The 20,525-nt window shown below is 44.1% G+C and overlaps 1 protein-coding gene across 1 annotated transcript in view; it reads left to right on the forward strand.

Annotated features, from left to right (window-relative positions):
• lamb4 (laminin, beta 4) overlaps positions 1–20,525 on the forward strand; it is a 123,002-nt gene that overhangs the window by 19,092 nt on the left and 83,385 nt on the right. The window contains exons 7-14 of the mRNA XM_086010937.1: positions 1,272–1,486; positions 2,107–2,227; positions 5,531–5,719; positions 8,122–8,301; positions 11,866–11,978; positions 13,237–13,316; positions 14,437–14,587; positions 16,472–16,600. Of these exons, the coding sequence (XP_085867063.1) occupies positions 1,272–1,486; positions 2,107–2,227; positions 5,531–5,719; positions 8,122–8,301; positions 11,866–11,978; positions 13,237–13,316; positions 14,437–14,587; positions 16,472–16,600 (1,178 nt within the window). The remainder of the gene's footprint in view (positions 1–1,271; positions 1,487–2,106; positions 2,228–5,530; positions 5,720–8,121; positions 8,302–11,865; positions 11,979–13,236; positions 13,317–14,436; positions 14,588–16,471; positions 16,601–20,525) is intronic.

Consider the following 20,525-nt stretch of genomic DNA (forward strand, 5'->3'; position numbering starts at 1 on the left):
CTGGATCAGGAAGCCTCCTCAAAGACTGAACTTATAAATGATTATTTCAGTTGATGTATATAGCACAGAGAAAATTGTAATTGTAATTAGTTATTATTTAATTGTTAAATGAATGTTATGTACTGTTTATCTAAAAGGGGAGGAATTGTTGTGTATGTACCTTTAAGAGGGAACTGACTTTATACTGTAGTACCGGCAGTGACCACACCTGTATATAAAGCCATACCAGGCTTCTGTACTTTCAGTTTTAAGCTTACCCTCTGTTCAGTAAATACCTGTTATTATTGTTCTCCTGCAGTCCGTGTATTATTGATACGCGGACACTACATTTATTAAGATGAGATTAGGTGCCTTAAGCTGGAGTAAGGCCACAGGTCCTGTATTGGTCTGACATATAAACTGCATCGAATTGACAGAAAAAGAGCAGGTGGAACTGGTAAATAAGGAGGCTGGAAATCTGCGGGGGAGTGCATCCCAGTATAACTACCAGAATGTGTCACCAGGAAACTCTGCCGCTGACCTCAATGGATTTTTCGGGGTATGAGGAGGTTCCTTATTTTGTATGCCAATGGCGGGTTCTCTTGTCACTAGGGGCACATCTTGGCACCTGCCTGCGCTCAGAGGCAATAAAGAGTGGTGTATTGCACAGGGTCTAGGGGTGAGGTACAGGGCCCCTGCTTCAAAAGGTGAAAAAAACTGCCCCATCAGCCCCCTTTGCAAGGGGGCGGGGGACACTTTATAAATAATAAAATAGATTTACTGCCCTCAAGTCTTTGGGGGTCCAGGCCATGATCCTTTGTCTAGACTCCCAGGTGGGTCCTACTTATGCCATTTTGGCTGCCTGGTACACCTGGTCTCACTGGGCAAATTTTTCCAGTAAGCTAAATGTTAATCCATTCCATTCAATGGTAAGGGAAATGGGACCTAGATTTGTTTTTAAATATACATATAAGCAGTTTCAACAGACTATATTGCAGAATCAATTAAATGTATTTTTTGTTACTTTACGAACTTTGCAGAATGTGTGTTTAGTGTAAAATGATGCACTTACCAAGGGCAAGATACACAATGGGGGTGAAATTGGTAGCGCAAAATGGGCAACAGCAGACAGGTGCCCGTTTTACACCCCTCCCGATTTTCTTTTCAACTGAAGTCAATGGAAAACCAATCGGGCGATCTGTATAACGGACTACCACCCAAGACCAGTTTCACCCCTAATGTTTCTTTCAAACTTTACTCCACCTCAAATCTCTGTCGTGTGTCTTCCACAGAGCTAATAACATTTACCAATCTACGGATAAATTTCACTCAACTTCACACACTTGGCGACACACGGTTGCGGAGAAGGCAGGCCAGGTCTGATGAAAAGTATTATTACGCTCTGTATGAAATGGTTGTTCGAGGGAGCTGCTTTTGCTACGGGCATGCCAGCCAGTGTATTCCTGTTGATAATATAAGAGGTGATGTATTCAGCCAGCAAGGAATGGTAAGAACCTCACCAAAATTCATATATTTCATAGTAACTTTAAAAAATGCACTCAGATGAAAAGTGAAATAAAAAGGGTGATCATAAATACCGGAATGTGGCCCCAGGAACCTCTGTCGCTGACCTCCAAGAATTTTCAGGGTATGGGGAGGTTCTGGTGTACTGTGCAGACTCTAGGGGAGAGGTAACAGGCCTTTAATATAGAAAATATTGCAATGTGCTTCACAAAGGAGAAGAGTAACACAGTGGGGCGGGGGGGAGGGGGAGGGATGGTGGGGATGTTAGGAAAAGTGACCAAAGACAAGGCAGTTGAAGGCTCTGCTACTGATGGAAGAATATTGGAAGGAGGAGCTACACAGGAGGCCAGAGTCAGACAACTGAAGGCCATAAAATGGGACGTAAGGATGCAGGAGCTTGCAAAGGCAGGGTGGGCCAAGGCTACAGCAGGATTTGTAGATAAGTATTCTGAATTTGATGTGTTGGAGAATTCAGTATTTTTTTACTTTGGGGTTGCAAATTCAACAGAACTTCAATGTCACAAGTAAAAGATTTAAAATTTGTAGCAGAATATTACTGGTCACAATTATTCAAATCAGTTTCTATTACAAACATTTCCATAGGTTCAAGGACAATGTGTCTGTCAGCACAATACAGATGGTGTAAACTGTAAAAGGTGTAAGGACTTGTTCAATGATTCACCATGGCAACCAGCGAAAGGAACAGAGGCAGACGAATGTAGAAGTAAGAACTGTTCCACCTGGTTTTATTTATAGTCTGTTTAATTTGCCTCATAATTCCCAAAAAATCAGAAATGAAAACTGAGTTGGATGTTGAAAAATGCAATTATTTATACAGGTAGACTACCCTTTATCCGGACTTCCGAAAACCGAAACCCTCTAAAAACCGAAGGTTTTTTCGTTCAGCGTAAGTCGTGCGTACGAACGAAAAAACCTTCGGTTTTTAGAGGGTTCCAGTTTTGGAAGTTCGGATAAAGGGTAAGTCGTGCGCACGGCCCCCCCGCCGGCCCCGACAACCGCCGACCCCCCCGCGGACCCCGCCGGCCCCGACAACCGCTGACCCCGCCAGCCCCGACAACCGCCGACCCCCCCGCCGACCCCGCCGGCCCCGACAACCGCCGACCCCACCAGCCCCGACAACCGCCGACCCCGCCGGCCCCGACAACCGCCGACCCCCCCCGCGGACCCCGCCGGCCCCGACAACCGCCGACCCCCCCCGCGTACCCCGCCGGCCCCGACCCCCGCCGACCCCGACTGACTTACGCTGAGCGTCAGCGTAAGTCGTGCGCACGACCCCCCGCCGACCCCCCCCCCGCGGACCCCCGCCGACCCACCTTCCGAAATCCGAAATTCTCCTTTATCCGAAACTCGGCTGGTCCCGAGGTTTTCGGATAAAGGATAGTCTACCTGTACCACAATTGCTTTGATACATTCTGTTGGATAAATATGGTGGCCAAGAGTTTGGGCACAATCGGCGATCCGGGCACAAATTACGCTCAAAATTGTTCTAGTTTTAAGAAGTTTTTTTTAAATCAAGTTTCTGCTCAAACTCATTTGCATATCGCCAAGCATAATCGGACAGCATTTTAGAAAATAATTGTTTTTAATTGTTTTGTATTAAAAATATTCTTTGATATACATTTAAGAGTGGTAACTTGGTGCAGTTTTATTAATACACAAAAAATAAACCTTTTTAATCAGAGTGTCCAGTCCACCACCTGTGAGTAACTGAAAATGACTTAAAAAAAACTATCCAGAACCATTTACTAGTTTCATTGGTGTAAAGTAGTCAGTTTCTTAGTAAATTAAAAAGAAATTAATATTAAAAGCTTTTAAAACATGCCTAATATTGCCCTTGCACCTAAAAAAAACTTAATTTTAAGAGTCTCCTCAAAGGCCCACAAACGGATACCATTAGCGAAAACTCGCCATGGTGATTAATTCGATCTGGAGGCGTGGGCAGTTTTTGTGGGCGGGGCCACTTCCAGTGAGAAGTTTTTAAACCAGCGTAAAAGATCGCGGAAACTTGAGTTGCGCTGAATGTGATTTGTACTTGAAATTCCTTGATCTTTTGCGCTGGTTTGGCCAATTTCGGGCGAATTGCGCTGAAAAACTCCAGGCCAGAATGTTAAGCATATGGAATAATTAGTAGCACATTAATTATTGTCACATCCTTGAAACATATTTGACCCTGTTTGATTGTACACAGAATGACGTCATTCCATTCAGGGCATGTTTTTGTTTTGCAAGCAGTGAGGGTCAGGCTCCACATGGCTTGATTTGAAGTATTATTGACCTGAATGGTAGTGATGTCAGATTTTATTTCATTGCATATTACAGGGAAACAGCATTTCATTTATATATTGCAGAGATGCTATCATGCCCCACTATGATATCTGCTACTAATAAGATCATAACTGGAACTACTTCTCCCTCTCAGGTTATTGGCATGATTCTCTCATATTACAATGTATATTACGTCCTTTATAGTACTTGCTCACTTAAAGCCAGTTGGATGGAAAAGGGGTGGTGCTCTTTCCCACGTCCCATTGTATTAAAGCCTACATTCTAAAGCAGGTTAGAATTGTTGGGTGTAAACACATGTGTCCAAACAGTTCTCCTTTGTTTTGGGTGGATTTGTGGGTATGCCTCTTTGTCAAAGTGCTTCACACAAAGACCTGGATTAAACAGTTGGTGATGAGTAAAGCCGGTACATGACATTGAACTTGGATGTCTAGAACACTAAGGTGCCTGGCACAATGCCAGCTGCACTATGTACGTCTTTTCACTACATTGAAGGCAGATGCACATCATGTGGATGATAAGACATTGGAAGATGTTACTTGGAGGTCTTCAAGATATCAGCCAATAATAACTGGAGAGTCTGGAGGCAACTTAAATAAAGAAAGAAGGAACTTGCAGTTATATGAGAACCTACACTCAGCTTTTGATGCCTACCATGATTGGGTTGCAGAACGACAAGCAGCTATTCCTGAAGCTCTGCACCACCGTTGTGTGGGATATGGGGTGTTTCAATGCTGTGGTCACGAGGACGGTGGCAATGCACTCACACATTTTATGGGGAGTTGCGCTGCTCGTAAGGAGCTTCTAGCAACTGCTATCTACCTAACAAGGGCTCAAATCTACGCTTGTCAGTTGGTGAATGACCAACTAAAGTTCATCCTCCTTGAGGAAGGACAATAGTCAAGTTCTCTTTACTGGCTCCAAAATAACTCTCCTGGTAGACCAAGGTCCTAGCAAGCAAGAAGAAGTTAACCAGTGACCTGTTGGGGTACTTTGTGTGGTTTAACTAGTTAAATTCCATCCTTGGGGACCATGAAACTTTGGTTGCACCAACCAGCACCTAAGCTCTTTGGACTTAGATAAGTGGCAGGAGACCCTATGGAGAGTGTGCTTCAGAGCCGACAAACAAAAACCTTACAGCTGGGTGTAGATTTCTCCATACCTTGTTTTGGTGACTTAAATATGGTGAAGGGCTTCTGTACATTCAGACACCTGGACAGATTAAAATAATAACTTGATGTGGAATAATGGGCCTAAATTAAAACTCACATTAGTCAATGACTCATACAGGAAATCATTAGAATTTGAGCCTGTAATGGTCTTGTGAATTTCTCACATTATTCTTGCTTAGAAGATCTTCAAGATATCAGACAGTAATAACTAGAGAGTCTGAAGGTAACTTAAAGAATAAAAGAACTTGCATTGATGTAGCACCTTTCACAACCTCAGGAAGTAAAAAAGTGCTTCACAGCCGATGAGAGCTAGTGCAGTCTTTCAGGTGAGACAGTAAACCTGTCTGCTTTTTCAGATGCATGCACAAGATCCAAGGGCACTTTTCAAAGAGTTGGGGAATTCCTATTCTGTTTCGATTTTGCTTTTTTTTAAAAAAAAAATTAACACAATAAATACGTTTTAACTTGGCTGCCAAACGCAGAAGGTTACTACTTAACTGTTTTCATATCGTTTGTCATATGGTGGTTTTTTACTTCTTCTTCCTTTTCAGGGTGTAACTGCAATGGCCACTCTGAAAGATGCCATTTTGACATGGCAGTGTATTTGGCCAGTGGAGAGGTCAGTGGTGGGGTTTGTGAGGACTGCCAACACAATACAATGGGACAAAACTGTGGCCAGTGCAAACCCTTCTTCTACCAGGATCCTGGGAGAACAATTGCTGACCCATTTGCATGTGTCCGTAAGTTTGTTTTTTTCCTATCATATTTGCAGATTAATTCTTACCGTAAGAGATGCTTTGTAATAAACTAGTATGCCAAGCTAAAACGACCACAGTTTCCTATATATAAATGTGTGAAGCTTAAAGACGGCTACAATGATTAAAGAAAAAATCTCTTCCATTCATTGTGAACAGATTGAAGTTTTCACAATAAAGTTCAGTTTCAGCAATGCACAGGCTCTGTAATCATGGTGAGATCTTCTCTTCACACCTTGCTTATTAACTGTGCAATAGCCTTTACAAATATCTTTTTTTTTTAAACAGAGCTCTACATATCATTCAGTACTGTGTGAAGTTTGAATGGCCCAATCTCTCTCGACTCTGAGTGAAATCAAAAGCCCTTCACTGCTGAATAAAATATTTTTCTCAACAATCATGTTACAAATATAACTCAGCAGCCTCATCTTAAATAACATAAGATCAGGTCATAAATATGCTCAAATGTGCAGTGTTTAAACGCTTACCGTAATTAAAGAGAATATTTAAAACAACCACAATAATAAAGGATAACAGTGTTTTCTCAGAAAGTCAAGCGAAGTCCCATATTTCTACAAAAGCAAAATACTGTGAATGCTGGAAATCTGAAATAAAAACAGAAAATGCTGGAAACACTCAGCAGGTCAGGCAGCATCTGTGGAGAGAGAAACAGAGTTAACGTTTCAGGTCGATGACCCTTCGTCAGAACTGGAAAAAGCTGGAGATGGAACAGGTTTTTAAGCAAGTGCAGGGGCAGGGAAAGGGGGGAGGGGAGGAAAGAACAAAAGGAAAGGTCTGTGATCAGATGGAAGGCAGGAAAGATTAAGAGAGATTAAGAGATGGTAATGGGACAAGTTAAGAAACAAAAGATGGCGCTAGATGAAGTGTAAATGGCTCTGGCAGAATGAAAGACAGCTGCCATGTGGGAGAGAGAAAAAAAATGACATTTCTGACGAAGGGTCATTGACCTGAAACGTTAACTCTGTTTCTCTCTCCACAGATGCTGCCTGGCCTGCTGAGTATTTCCAGCATTTTCTGTTCCCATATTTCTACCAATGAGGAGAAAACAGAGTATTAAAGTCAAACCTTGAGCATGTTTTTTAAGCTATGCACCCAACACTACTTACAATTACAGGAAACTCTTTTTTATCCGGCTCCGACGGGACCAGCGTGGTGCCGGTTGATCAAAAAGTCCGGATTACAGAGAGGTATACTTACCAAGGTACGAGAGCCCCGTATACGGCCACAGGTACAGGAGCCCCGGTTACACGGCACTTGTGCAGGAGTCCCGGTTACACGGCCACAGATCCAGGAGTCCCTGTTGCACGGCCACAGGTGCAGGAACCCCGGTTACACAGCCACAGATCCAGGAACCCCGGTTACACGGCCACTAATATATAGTAAAACTTACCTGAACCTACTCCTGAATTTTGCCGGTTAAGAGAGAGTTTCCTGTATCAGGATTTTGAAATTAAGGGTTTATAAATGTTTTTTTTTTTTTTAAACTTAAATATTCCTTAATAATTTCATGAACCAAAAATTGCAACTTTAGAAAATGATGAACATTATCCTAGCACAAAGATTGGAAAGGATATTAATTAATTTACCAGGCAAGATTTTTTTTTCTGAATATCAACTTCAGCTCAATTATAGCAAGAATAACCTGAAAGTTATTCACTAAAAAAGTATAACTTGGAGTTTTTCTAAATGTCCCGATTGAGAACTTGCCTCCACCTCACCCAAATTTCTGAAGATGAGACCACCAACTTTCCTAAAAAACTAATTTTTATGCGTGGAGTGTCATTCCTTCCATTCCATGATAAAAGTTAGATTTTAAAATAATAAAAAATCATTTTATTTGGTTATGATATTTCAGCTTTTTACCTTAATCCCATGTGTATGTCCCAATCTTTATTTCGCTTTCTGTAAAATTATTAAAAAGTGAATGATAAAACCTGCTTTTTACTTCCTGGTTTGCTGTCTGTGAGAATTCTTCCATGTAATTGGCTGCTCAGCCTGCTTGATGACAACATTGTTGTTGGACGCCACAGGTCCCCTATAGATGCTGCCAGATGGAAAGTTACGTCAGAAAAGGAGAAATCAACACCACAGAGCCCGCTAAAACTATGTGGGTATTTTTCTACGAGGCCAACGGCAAGCGCCATCACTTCGCCACTGACCACAAAATCCGAGCCATTGTGGATTACCTTAGTTTGATTTCCAGAAACATGTGATTATTAGAAAAAGTTTTGATTGGTTCCTCACTTGCAACTTTAGATGAACTCAGACTAGATTTTAAGCAGCGATTGAAGGAGGTCTAACCAATCTTGTGTAAATATCTAGAAATACACCACTCTGTTACCTATTGCCTGTTCTTTGATCCACAGCCTGTAACTGTGATCCTGAAGGCTCACTGAACAACGGAATGTGTGAAAGTCACTCAGACCCAGGCCTTCGTACAGCTGCTGGCCGCTGCATTTGTAAAAGAAATGTTGAAGGGACAAGATGTGATCAGTGCAGGTCTGGCTATTTTGGACTGAGCGCTGTTAATGCTGAGGGATGTGAAGGTGTGTATGTACTAAAAAACTCGTTTTATCTTTTATTGGAAGAATCGTGTTTTTCACTTACCTGATCCTAGCATCTGTTATCACATTGCATTATTAAATTACTGTTTGTGGGAGCGTGCTGTGCATAAATTGGCTGCTGTGCTTCCTACATTACAACAATGACTACACTTCAAAAGTACTTCATTGGCTGTAAAGTGCTTTGGGACATTCTGAAGTCGTGAAAGGCGCTCTATAAATGCAACTCTTTCTTTTTCTTTTTGTGATTGCAGTCTGCTTTTCTTCCACAGTCCGATAGATTTTATCATTTAGTATCTTTGGTCCTCGCCACAAACTCCATTCCCTAGCCACCAACTGCATCCCTCTTTCCTGACCTCTATCTGAGACTGAACCAAACTCTTCGCAAACTTGCCATCCTATTTGACCCTGTGTGGAGCTTCCAACCCCATATCCTCTCCACCACCAAGACTTCCACCTCCATAACATCGCCCATCTCCACCCCTGCTTCAGCTCATCTGCTGGCTGCTGAGACCCTCACCCATGCCTTTGTTACCTCTAGATTGGACTATTCCAATGCTACAACTGAAACAATTTTCCCAACTGTCCATTCTGTAGAAGCAGCACATTTCCAGTATAGCTGTATGACTTTGTTAAGCGTGACTAAAATTGCCCCCGTGCAGACAAAAGGTATGATGAGACCATGGATACCACAAATAGCATAATGTGGTAACAAGCTTAGGCAAAGGAAATAATCACATGTTCTGATAACAAGCCCAATCAAAGCAAACTATGACATTATACATCAACTAGAAATTCTAAAAAATTACCGCCTAATATTTATTGCCCAAAGGCATAGGGTCATCGACAGCTGCAAGCTGCAGATAGCTGTGATCTGTTCAAGCTTGCAACCAAGTTCATAATAAGATTTGTTATTGAAATCACTTGACATCACTTGTGGGCGAAGTGTAAACATGCAAACATTTTTAGAGCTAGAGGCCTAGAAATTTCATGGCGCCATGCCTGTTTTTCGGGCACTAAACAGGGCCCTAAGCCTCCAATATGGCAGGCAGAAGTGCGCTGCCCGCCATATTGGTGTAGGCAAAGAAAAATAGGCATCTAGGGCCCACACTTGAAACAGGCATTAGGTCCTTTGCATATGCAAATAAGGGCCTAACACATGTTTGGTGCCCCCTCTGTAATACAGGAAACTTTTTTTATCCGGCACCGACGGGACCGACGTGGTGCCAGTTCATCAAGAATTCCGGATAACCAAGAGCTGCAGTTAAAAGATACGGAGAGCTGAGAGCTCCGTATAAAGCAACAAACCCTGTTGCTTAGCAACAGGTGCAGAACAATGGCCACAAGTTCCAAGCATCTCTGTAGCTTAGCAACAGCTGCAGCCACACCCTTGCACAGCAACAGATCAAGGAAGGCAAGTACAATATGAAGTAAAACTTACCTGAACCTACTCCTGAATTTTGCCGGTTAACCGAGATTTCCGGTTATTTAGGTGCCGGTAAATCGAAAGTTTCCTGTATTGGTTTGCTCTAAGGCAGCCCACCACCAAAAAGATAAGTTTGCTAAAAATGCTTACCTGATAAATATTTACCAGGAGCAGGTGTACTCTTTCCGACCTTACATTAAAACCGTGGACCGTTGCCCGCCACTGCTTGCCCCACAACGATCACGGTCACTGTCCTCCACCCTCCCTCCCGGTCACTGTTACCCTCCCAATTGCCCCTCTCCCAATTGCCCCTCTCCCAATCGCCCCTCTCTCAATCACCCCCTTTCTGATCACCCAACTCCCAGTCACCACCCTTCTGATCACTCCCACTCCTAATCACCCCCTTTCCAATCATCCCTTCTCCCGGTCCCCTTTAAGGACTTACCTGAGGGCCTCTTCCGGTGATGCAGCGGCCTGATTTCCGAGGTCTCTTCTCCGGCGAGCTGCCTGGAGACGGCCATTAGTTGTCCACAGCTCACCGATTTGATGATAATGAGGCCCGAGGCCCAATAATGGGTGTGCCTTGGGCCTATGCACACAGGCACAGGAATTTCTAAGCCACGATGTCCCCATGATAGAAGTGAATTTAAACATAACCTGATATAATGGAAGTTTGACAGTGTTTAAAGAAATGTTGTACTAGTTGACATTAGAGAACAGAACTTCAGTATAAGAATAAGTAAATTCAATTATCCATTCTGATTCTTTACCTCTGGAATATGCCTTTTATCCTCGTGTATTTTTAAGAATTATAATGGCTCTGTGGAGAGCTATTAAATATTTATTTTAATGGAATGGAAATAGTAGTATGCTGCAGAACAATGGTTTCCTATAAACATATCTGCTGCACAGTACTGAGAATTTAATTGCCTGGAAAGTCGTTTAGGCCAGTTTATAGGTGCTAAATAGGTGCAGGGAATGATCGCTGTGCCCGGAGACAGAGGCCTAAGGACTGTGAGAAATTGGTCCTCGGGCCTCATCAGAATAATCATGGCGAGTCGCCAGTGTCTATTGCTCCTCCACAGGCGGCTCACCTGACAGAAGAAGCAGATTTGGGGCTGGCAGTCCCAGGAGGTGGGGGGGTGGGTGGCGATCGCGGCTGGCAAGAGTGCTTTGGAGCCTTCCGGCTCCTGCTGGCTCCACATCAATTTAAAACAAAAATTAAACACCAATTCGGTGGTGGCCGCTGGCTAGGCCACATCCGCAGCTAGAAAACCTCAGCAGAACAGGACCCACACCTGCTTCGCTCAGGGCAGCCCAATTTCCCCGAGCGGTCCTAAAACAGGCTTTAAGCACTTAATTAGCATATGCAAGGGGCCTGGGATGCATGAAAATTGGCCCGACCCAATTTTGGGTCAGATGTCTTTTAGGCATCCTTGGGGCGCAGAACGCTGGTCCCCGAAATTGGGTCTCGTTGCTCCTGTTTTACAGGCATAAAGTTTCTACCAATTTCTACCCCAGTGTCTCTGATTTGAAGAACACTTTACGGGACTGTTTTTTCCTGTCTTTATTGAGTATTTAGTGGATGATGCTTCATGGATCAGCTTGCTCTGACCGCCACCTTGTGGCTGCCTGGGGAAACTTCATTTTTTTTCTTTACGCAATCATCATTTTGACCAGGATTTGCATCACCTCTGAGTGGATGACATCACTGACATCAGGATGTCCAGCCAAGAAAATTACAAGTGACTTTATCCTGTGGCCACTGCACTTTTAACCTTCGGCTTGATCTATTGAGCTCGATGCATACAATCTTCCTCCCTCTGTCACCTCCAGCATACAAACATACACATTTCTCAAAACGAAGATAGGGCAATTTGCTGCAATATTTAGGAGGAAGAAGAGTGTTGTCATTAAAGTGGAGACAACATTTTTTTAACAGAAAGTTACTAGAGGTGGGAGACAGATTACCTAACTGATAAGTGTCCCACAGAAAACGTGACCTGACGAAGGAGCAGCGCTCCGAAAGCTTGTGATTTCAAATAAAGCTGTTGGACTATAACCTGGTGTTGTGTGACTTCCTACATTTGTCCACAGAAAACTGACGGTGAATGTTTTTTCAGATTGTCGGTGTGATTCCCGCGGCACCGTGTCTGCTCACTCTGCCTGCGACCCAGTTACTGGAGAGTGTCACTGTCAGCGGTCCGTCACTGGGCGAAACTGTGCGCAGTGTCTGGTACGTTACAATACAATCTTTCGCCCTGCCAAATACCTTCAACATTGATTGTTATACTTTATGGAAAAACTTTACAAGTAAGCCTAATATCCGAGAGTCCAGCTCCGTCAGCCCCAGTGGAGCCGAACTCCCAGCCACCCATAGAGAAGGAAAGCCTACCCCCATGTCCCAGATCGCAGGGACTGGCTCGTTTACATGATTAGCCCGTGCCTGTAAAGGCGCATCAGAGGCACCCAGCATGATCAGTCAGCGAATGTCGGAATGGCCCATGGCAGCTCGTGGCAGACTGGAGGGTCAGGACGCGCCAAAGTAGAAATGGGGCAGAATTTCTGAAAATGCTCCCAAGAGAGTTCAGTGCCACTGTTGGGAACGTAATCATTCTGCTCTGGGATTGATTAACTTTGTCTTTGTGACTCTTCCAAGGACCTTAATAGATCTCATATCAACTCTTAGTCTTCCACTGGGGTCTTACAAAGGCATAATAGGTGAAATTCCCAGAGTTGTCTCGGAAGCACCCCAGGCATGCCCCCACCCACCGACATGGGGAGGGCAGAACACTTACCCACTAGTCCCACATCCCTCTCCCCCACTGAGATTCAGAGCAGTAGGTAAGTGGGGCAGCAATGGGGTCCGTCCCAAATTCCCCCCTCCCTGGCGGACAACGTGCCCGCTCTCAGCACGCTCCGACCTCAGGAATTTCAGGCTCTCTAACTTTTGGGTAAGATGGAGCTCGTGTGTCCCGCACTGGGATGATCGGGTGAGTTGAGTGAGGCTGTTCTCGTGATCTTGCAGGCAGTCAGTTACAGAGAATCTTTGGCAGATAATTGGAAGCAGCTCAGCTGCCTAATCTCGTCAAGGAATGAGTGAAAAAGGAAATTCCAGGGTTGGATCTCCAGCCATGGCTGAGTTCACTGATTTCAGCTAGGACAGCAATATGAAGGAGCAAGCAGGTGGGAGAGACCTACAGTCGGTTTCAGTGACCCTGGGCTAGTGAGACAAAAGAAAAATCAGTGAAAGTTCCAGCTCCTGACCACCATCCAGTGACTCCTCTCGGAAAGTGAGCATGTGTGTTCGTCAGGTGCGAGCAGCGTTAGGCTCAGCTATGATTTCATCTGTGGTCAGATGACTTTCCAGTGCTTACTATCTAGGTTCACACGTGAACAGTCACATGGCCAAGGTACCAGATAATTGTATAGCATTATTTTGTAAAATTACTATGCAATACTGCTTCTAATGCTGTTACTGTATTTTGCTATAGCCTAACTACTGGGGCCTTGGAAATAGTGTCTATGGTTGTTCCCCCTGTGACTGTGACATTGGAGGGGCCTACGATAATCTGTAAGTATAATTGCCAGCAATGTTTCTGGCCTTAAAGGAACAGGCCACCTTAAACACAACTTTACCTTAGCAGCAGAATAGTATTACGTATATTACACAGTCTAATACTCCTGTCATTATAAAGTAGCGCATCATTGGATTTACTATGAGCCACAGGAGATCCGTTATTGTGAAATAAAATATAAACCTTTAAAGGTCAACTGTTGACAGACTATTGTTGATGAGTGATAGCATACAATCCCTCATTGCTCTAAGTTGAATTTGATGGTTCTTTTCATGTAACCACCACAGAGTGTGTAAAACTTTGAACAACTGTACTTGTCTACTTTTAACTCCTTTAACCTAAGCTGTTGGACATTAATAAGAACAATTGATTGAAATAAATTATTTAACTTTGTTTATTTAACTGGAATACAAAATAGATTTTTTGAGCAATTCCAATTAATTTTTCAAACTCAAGTTTGGCCTGGACTAATGATCCAGAGACGTGAGTTCAAATCCCACCATGGCAGCTGGGAGAATTTAAATTCAGTTAATTCAATAAATCTGGAATTTAAAAAAAGCTAGTATCAGTAATGGTGACCATGAAACTACCGGATTGTCATAAAAACCCAACTGGTTCACTAATGTCCTTTAGGGAAGGAAATCCGCCATCCTTACCCGGTCTGGCCTATATGTGACTCCAGACCCACAGCAATGTGCTTGACTGTTAACTGCCCTCTGAAATGGCCGAGCAAGCCATTCAGTTGTACCAAACCGGGACTACAAAGTCAGCACTGTGCACCTTCACCACACGGACTGCAGCGGTTCAAGAAGGCGGCTCACCACCACCTTCTCAAGGGCAACTAGGGATGGGCAATAAATGCCGGTCTTGCCAGCGATGCCCACATCCCAGGAACGAATAATTTTTTTTAAAGTCTCTACTGTCTGAAATGCTTACAGTGAAGAATCTACTTGTGAATTTGAACTGATGTAAACAGATTTTCACATAGAGTAGTGGAAGGAGCTTATGTGGCAGACAATTTGCTGAATAGGGAAGAGCGTTACACTGTCGTATTATGGCACCATTTGTTGCATGTCCACTGCAGTTAGCTGAGAATGTAATGTCCGTGTTTTGCAGTTGTTCCTTGCATGATGGACAGTGCCGATGTCTACCCAACATTATCAGCCGCCAATGTAATGAACCAGCTCCTGGTTACTTCTTTGCTCCACTGGATTACTATTTGTATGAAGCTGAACTTGCAGAGCAACTAGGGAACAGCGGTTCTTTGGTCTGTGCCTCTAAAACTTTTCTATGTTTTAATTTTTCAGAGAAGGTCAGGCATTTACTGTGAAATTTAATGTTTCAGCCACACTTGCTTGAATGCTTTTAGTCTCACCTAAATGTAGAGGAGCAATGTAATAATGTCGCCGGTTGAATATTCAGCATGCTTTGTCAGCAGTGTGGGGCTGGATTTTGCCAATGAGGAGCTTTTGGAGGCGGGACTCCCACTTGTTGGGTTTCAGTCCCGCCTCCATCAACTTCTGGCCAACCCCACGCTCTTTTCCCTTGATTGACCTTGTTAAGCCCACCCAGTGGGTTTAGCAGGCCAATTACATGAAAGGCGGTTACAGAGAACGTCAGTGTATGACGTTTCAGCTGTCAAAAAATTTTGACAGATGAATTGTCATCATTTGACAGCTCGGTGAAGCTGTCAAACACTGACATTCTCTGTAGTTTGATGAGTTCTTGAATTCAAGACTCATCAAACCTCTTTCTTTTGCAGAAATTAGATGGTTTCTGCATTGGAGAATGCAGCGGCCATCTGTCATCTCTGCTGCGGAGATGCGAGACTCTTCGCATACCCAACTCATGAAGCCTGCAGGAAGAAACAAAGGTAAGTAAACTTTTTCTAACACTCTCCACTGACCTCATATAACCACACTTGCACCCATCACTTACCTTCACAGCACACTTTTGCACCCCTCCAACCCCCGCAGACCCACTACTCGCCTCGGTGACCCTGGTGGGGTTCGGAGCCTTCGGGAAGTCTGCACTTGTGTGGGTAAAATGGGGATAAGCCTATTTTCTAACAGGCAGTTAAGTGGCTGTAATCCCCTTCCCGCCTCCAAGGAGACGGGACCCGGCGCGGCACGGCTACCCGCCTCCTGGCAAGATGGCACGGAGGCAGGTTGGGGGCGGGTTGGGCACCTGACCCCAAATTCTGCCATTTTCCCGTCAGCCCCGCCTCCATACCTGCCTCCCCAGGGCTGGCAAGATTGCGCCCCTTTTCTCTGGGTCGGATTCAGTTCCAAATCAGCACCTAGGCCCCCATTAAAATGAATAAAGCTGCCTTGAGTTGCAGGCAGCTCCTCCCTGTCAGGGGCATCATCGAGGTGGCTGTGGGAGGTATTTGCCCCTGTAGGAAATGTAATGTTTCATTTAAAATCGCACATTGCCGACACTATTTGCTTGCTTCTCATGTCATTCTGTAACTTTAGTAATGCAAGGCATCCTGTACTTTCCTGGTTGGAATAAAACATTACTTGTGCCTATCTCATCAGACATGAGAATCTTATCATTACCACTTAAAGCAGTAATAATTACACAACCATGGCATTAAACATTACTCTATTAGTGTAAAATATCATGAAAGGCAATTTTGAGGTGCTAACCAAACATAGGAACTTGGAATTACTATACCAAAAAAGACCACGTTCCATCTAGTTTGCCTTTTACCCTCCAGGTAGTCGCATGATACAATGATAATGGAGTTGTTGACTAACTACAGCGATCAATCTCTATCAATTAGTCTACAACAGACCCAGACAGGACACGAGGAAAACCCCAGTGGTGGAGAGCTTTGGGAAACATCAGCCCAAAGTCACCTGTTTGCTACACTCACACATGTCATGTCTCAAATTACTCATATACTCTATCCCAAAATGTTATTTTCTGAAAGACAACATTATTGAGGTCAAAATTCTAATATTATAATACTTTCTAAATAGACTTATAGATACATCTAAAAATGACTTGCATAAACGTAACCTCATGTTTTTCTTGCTAACTGTGCCTATTTGCTTCTTAAATTTCTAAACGTTGCTTTGAGTGATCTCACCCACTGGCCAATACTCCATAGTTTCCTAAATAATGAAATGAGTTCTATTTTCAGGTAAGGCCAACATCCCTGCCACCATGTGATGAGTATTTACGAAGGCAAGGCTATAACTTTAGAGCTGAACATGGCAGACTGATACTTCACAGGATTTCTAAACGTCACATGCGACGTCAGAGGAAGAGGGTATGCAGAGCTTCGACAGCAAAATGTTCTGCATGTTGTGAAATTCATAAAATAAATCTATATAATGCCCCTCCGCTGTGTTTTTATGGAGAGAAGTGGGAACCGTATTGACTGACCAGTCCAATGTTTTCCCACTAGCTGAACACTGTACACTAGATTGGCAGTTAAATGGTTCAAATAATGTCGTAAACTACAAGAGTAAAGCTGAAATGGTTAATCAACATTAAGGTTGAGCTGTTGCCTTAAACTCATTATCAGTCATCTGTTATTTGTTATAATATATAATCTACAGGCTTTTTGGGGGGTTTTCAATATATGTTTATTTTGTTTTTTAGTGTAATATAAGGAATGCAATGTAGGTTAATGAGCCTACAATTTACTAATGTCGGTAACTGCGAGATGACATATGATGACATGTAAGGGTAATTTTCTAATTTCATGCTCCCAGTGAACATAAATTTAAATTTAAAAATACTTTCTTTTATAAATTAATGATCTAAAAATTGCACAGTGTGCACACTTGAATTTCTGAAAGTCAGAAATTTACCCCAGGCTTCAATTTCTGTCTCAATATACCTATTTATTTTTCCAGCACGGGAATGCCATTAGTGACAATGGGATTGGTCTGTTTTCAGACTACCTACCATACACCAGGCAACTTGCTGCTGCCATCCACTAGGAAATTTGTGAAAGTATTGGGAATACTCGCCCAATAAGAAAGTGCCTCCACTCCAACGCTCTGGAATTTATTGCCTGGTTCCCTCTGCCTTGCCACCACTTCCCCTTTCAAAAATCTCCTCAAATCCCTCTTCTGTCACCACACCTTTAGTACCACGTTCTACCCTCTCCATTCTCCTCTTATCCCACGCTCGGTGTTCCTTTCCTCGTTATTGTAAATCACTCAGCGATATCATCCTGTACATGAGGAGTGCTATATAGGTGCAAGTAGTTTGTTGATCAGTACTTACTGCTTGGGGAACATCAGTGTCTAGTGAGTCTGCACAGAGCGGGATTAAACAGAGTGGACTTGCACAGAGTGTTTTACTTGGGAATTTGGAAAGAGTGGGAATTTGGAGAAGAGGGGGAAGGAGTTGTTGCTTTTTGCCTACACTACTTGTAGTGCTTTGTGTTACAGGTAGATGTTTAATTTCAGTACCCTTAACTTAATCTAGATCAAGTAAGTAATCAAGAAACTACACTGTAAACTAAGTTACCTAATTACAAAGTTAATTAAATTTAATTAAATAAAACAAGGTCATATAGGGATGGCAGTGCAGGGGGTGGGCCGCAACCGCAGCATGTGGGAGTTTGTGGAGAGCATTGTGATCCCAGACAACCACGTTTGCAGTAAGTGCCTGCACCTTGAGGAACTGCAGCTCAGAGTTTTTGAGCTGGAGTCTGAGGTGCAGACATTGCGGGGCATCAGGGATGGGGAGAGTTACCTGCACACTTTGATCCAGGAGGCAGTCACACCCCTTAGGTTAGGTAGTGGTAGAGGTCTGGTTAGTGGTCAGGGACAGGAGGGTGTGACTGCAACTCAGGCAGGTAAGGGGACCCAGGTGCAGTGCTGGAGGAGCCTCAGCCTTTGCCCTTGTCCAACAGGTATGAGGTTCTTGCTGCCAGTGTGGATGAGGGAAAAGCCTGCAGGAAGGATGAGCAGGCTGACCATGGCACCATAGTGCAGGAAGCCATTCAAGTGGAGGGAGTGAAAGGGAATGCAGTTGTGGTAGGGGACAGTATAGTCAGGGGGATAGATACTGTTCTCTGCAGCCGTGACCGAGAGTTCCGAATGTTGTGTTGCCTGCCCGGTGCCAGGGTTAAAGACATCTCCTCGTGGCTGGAGGAGAACTTAGAGTGGGAGGGGGAGGATCCAGTTGTCATGGTCCACGTAGGAACCAATGACATTGGTAGAACTAGGAATTAGGTTCTGCTGAGGGAGTTTGAGGAGCTAGGATCCAAATTAAAAAGCAGAACCTCAAAGGTAATAATCTCTAGATTGTTACCTGAGCCACGCACAAATTGGCATAGGGACAAACAGATTAGAGGTTTAAATGTGTGACTCAAAGAGTGGTGTGGGAGGAAGGGGTTTCAATTCATGGGCCACTGACACCAGTACTGGGGAAAGAGGGAGCTATTCCGTTGGGATGGGCTCCACTTAAACCAGGCTGGGACCAGTGTCCTGCCGAACCGAATAACTAGGGCAGTAGACAGGGCTTTAAACTAATGAAGGGGGAGCGGGAGGATTCAGGAAAGAGTAAATTTAAAAGCAGTGAGAGAAATGTCAAGGCAAGGTAATAAGGTCTCAGCGACTCAGAGAAAAATAGAAATAAGTCAAAGCTAAAGGCACTATATCTGAAGCATTTGCAAAAAAATAGATGAATTAATAGTGCAGATAGAAATTAACAGGTTTGATCTAATAGCCATAACGGAGATGTGGTTGCAAAGTGGCTATGGTTGGGAATTAAATATTCCAGGATATTTAACTTTTAGAAGAGATGGGCAAAATGGAAAAGGAGGAGGGATAGCCCTGATAATAAAGGATGGGATAAAGACAGTAGAGGGAAAGGATCCTAGCTCCGAAAATCAAGGCATAGAATCCGTTTGGGTGGAGCTAAGAAACAGCAAGGGGCAGAAAACATTGGTGGGAGTTGTTTATAGGCCCCCAAACAGTAGTTGTAATGTAGGGCAGAGTATAAATTAGAATTTTTTTTAAATTCGTTTATGGGTTGTGGGCATCCCTGGCAAGGCCAGCATTTATTGCCTATCCCTAATTGCCCTTGAGAAGGTGGTGGTGATCTGCCTTCTTAAACCGCTGCAGTCCGTGTGGTGAAGGTACTCCCACAGTGCTGTTAGGGAGGGAGTTCCAGGATTTTGACCCAGTGATGATGAAGGAACAGTGATATATTTCGAAGTCAGGATGGTGTGTGACTTGGAGGTGGTGGTGTTCCCATGCGCCTGCTGCCCTTCTCCTTCTAGGTGGAAGATGTCGCGGGTTTGGGAGGTGCTGCCGAAGAAGCCTTGGTGCGTTGCTGCAGTGCATCTTGTAGATGGTACACACTGCAGCCACAGTATGCCGGTGGTGGAGGGAGTGAAAGTGTAAGGTGGTGGATGGGGTGCCAATCAAGTGGGTTGCTTTGTCCTGGATGGTGTTGAGCTTCTTGAGTGTTGTTGGAGCTGTACTTATCCAGTCAAGTGGAGAGTATTCTATCACACTCCTGACTTGTGCCTTGTAGATGGTGGAAAGGCTTTGGGGAGTCAGGAGGTGAGACACTTGCCGCAGAATACCCAGCCTCTGACCTGCTCTTGTTGCCACAGTATTTATGTGGCTGGTCCAGTTAAGGTTCTGGCAGGATGTTGATGGTGGGGGATTCAGCGATGGTGATGCCTTTGAATGTTAAGGGGAGGTTGTTAGACTCTCGCTTGTTGGAGATAGTCATTGCCTGGCACTTCGGCACGAATGTTACCTGCCACTTATCAGGCCAAGCCTGAACATCTTCCAGGTCTTGCTGCATTTGGGCATGGACTGCTTCATTATCTGAGGAGTTGTGAATTGCGCTGAACACTGTGCAGTCATCCACGAATATACCCACTTCTGACCTTATGTTGGAGGGAAGGTCATTGATGAAGCAGCTGAAGATGGTTGGGCACAGGACACTGCCCTGAGAAACTCCTGCAGCAATGTCCTGGGGCTGTGATATTTGACCTTCAATCACCACAACCATCTTCCTTTGTGCTAGTTATGGCTCCAGCCAGTGGAGCGTTTTCCCCCCGATTCCCGTTGACTTCAGTGTCATGAGGGCTCCTTGATGCCACACTCGGTCAAATGCTGTCTCACTCTCACCTCAGCTCTGGAATTCAGCTCCTTTGTCCATGTTTGGACCAAGGCTGTAATGAGGTCGGGAGCTGAGTGGTCTTGGTGGAACCC

This window comes from Somniosus microcephalus, chromosome 17 (genome assembly GCF_052327205.1).
Source record: "Somniosus microcephalus isolate GS21.2 chromosome 17, FLI_Smic_1.0, whole genome shotgun sequence".
Taxonomy (NCBI): domain Eukaryota; kingdom Metazoa; phylum Chordata; class Chondrichthyes; order Squaliformes; family Somniosidae; genus Somniosus; species Somniosus microcephalus.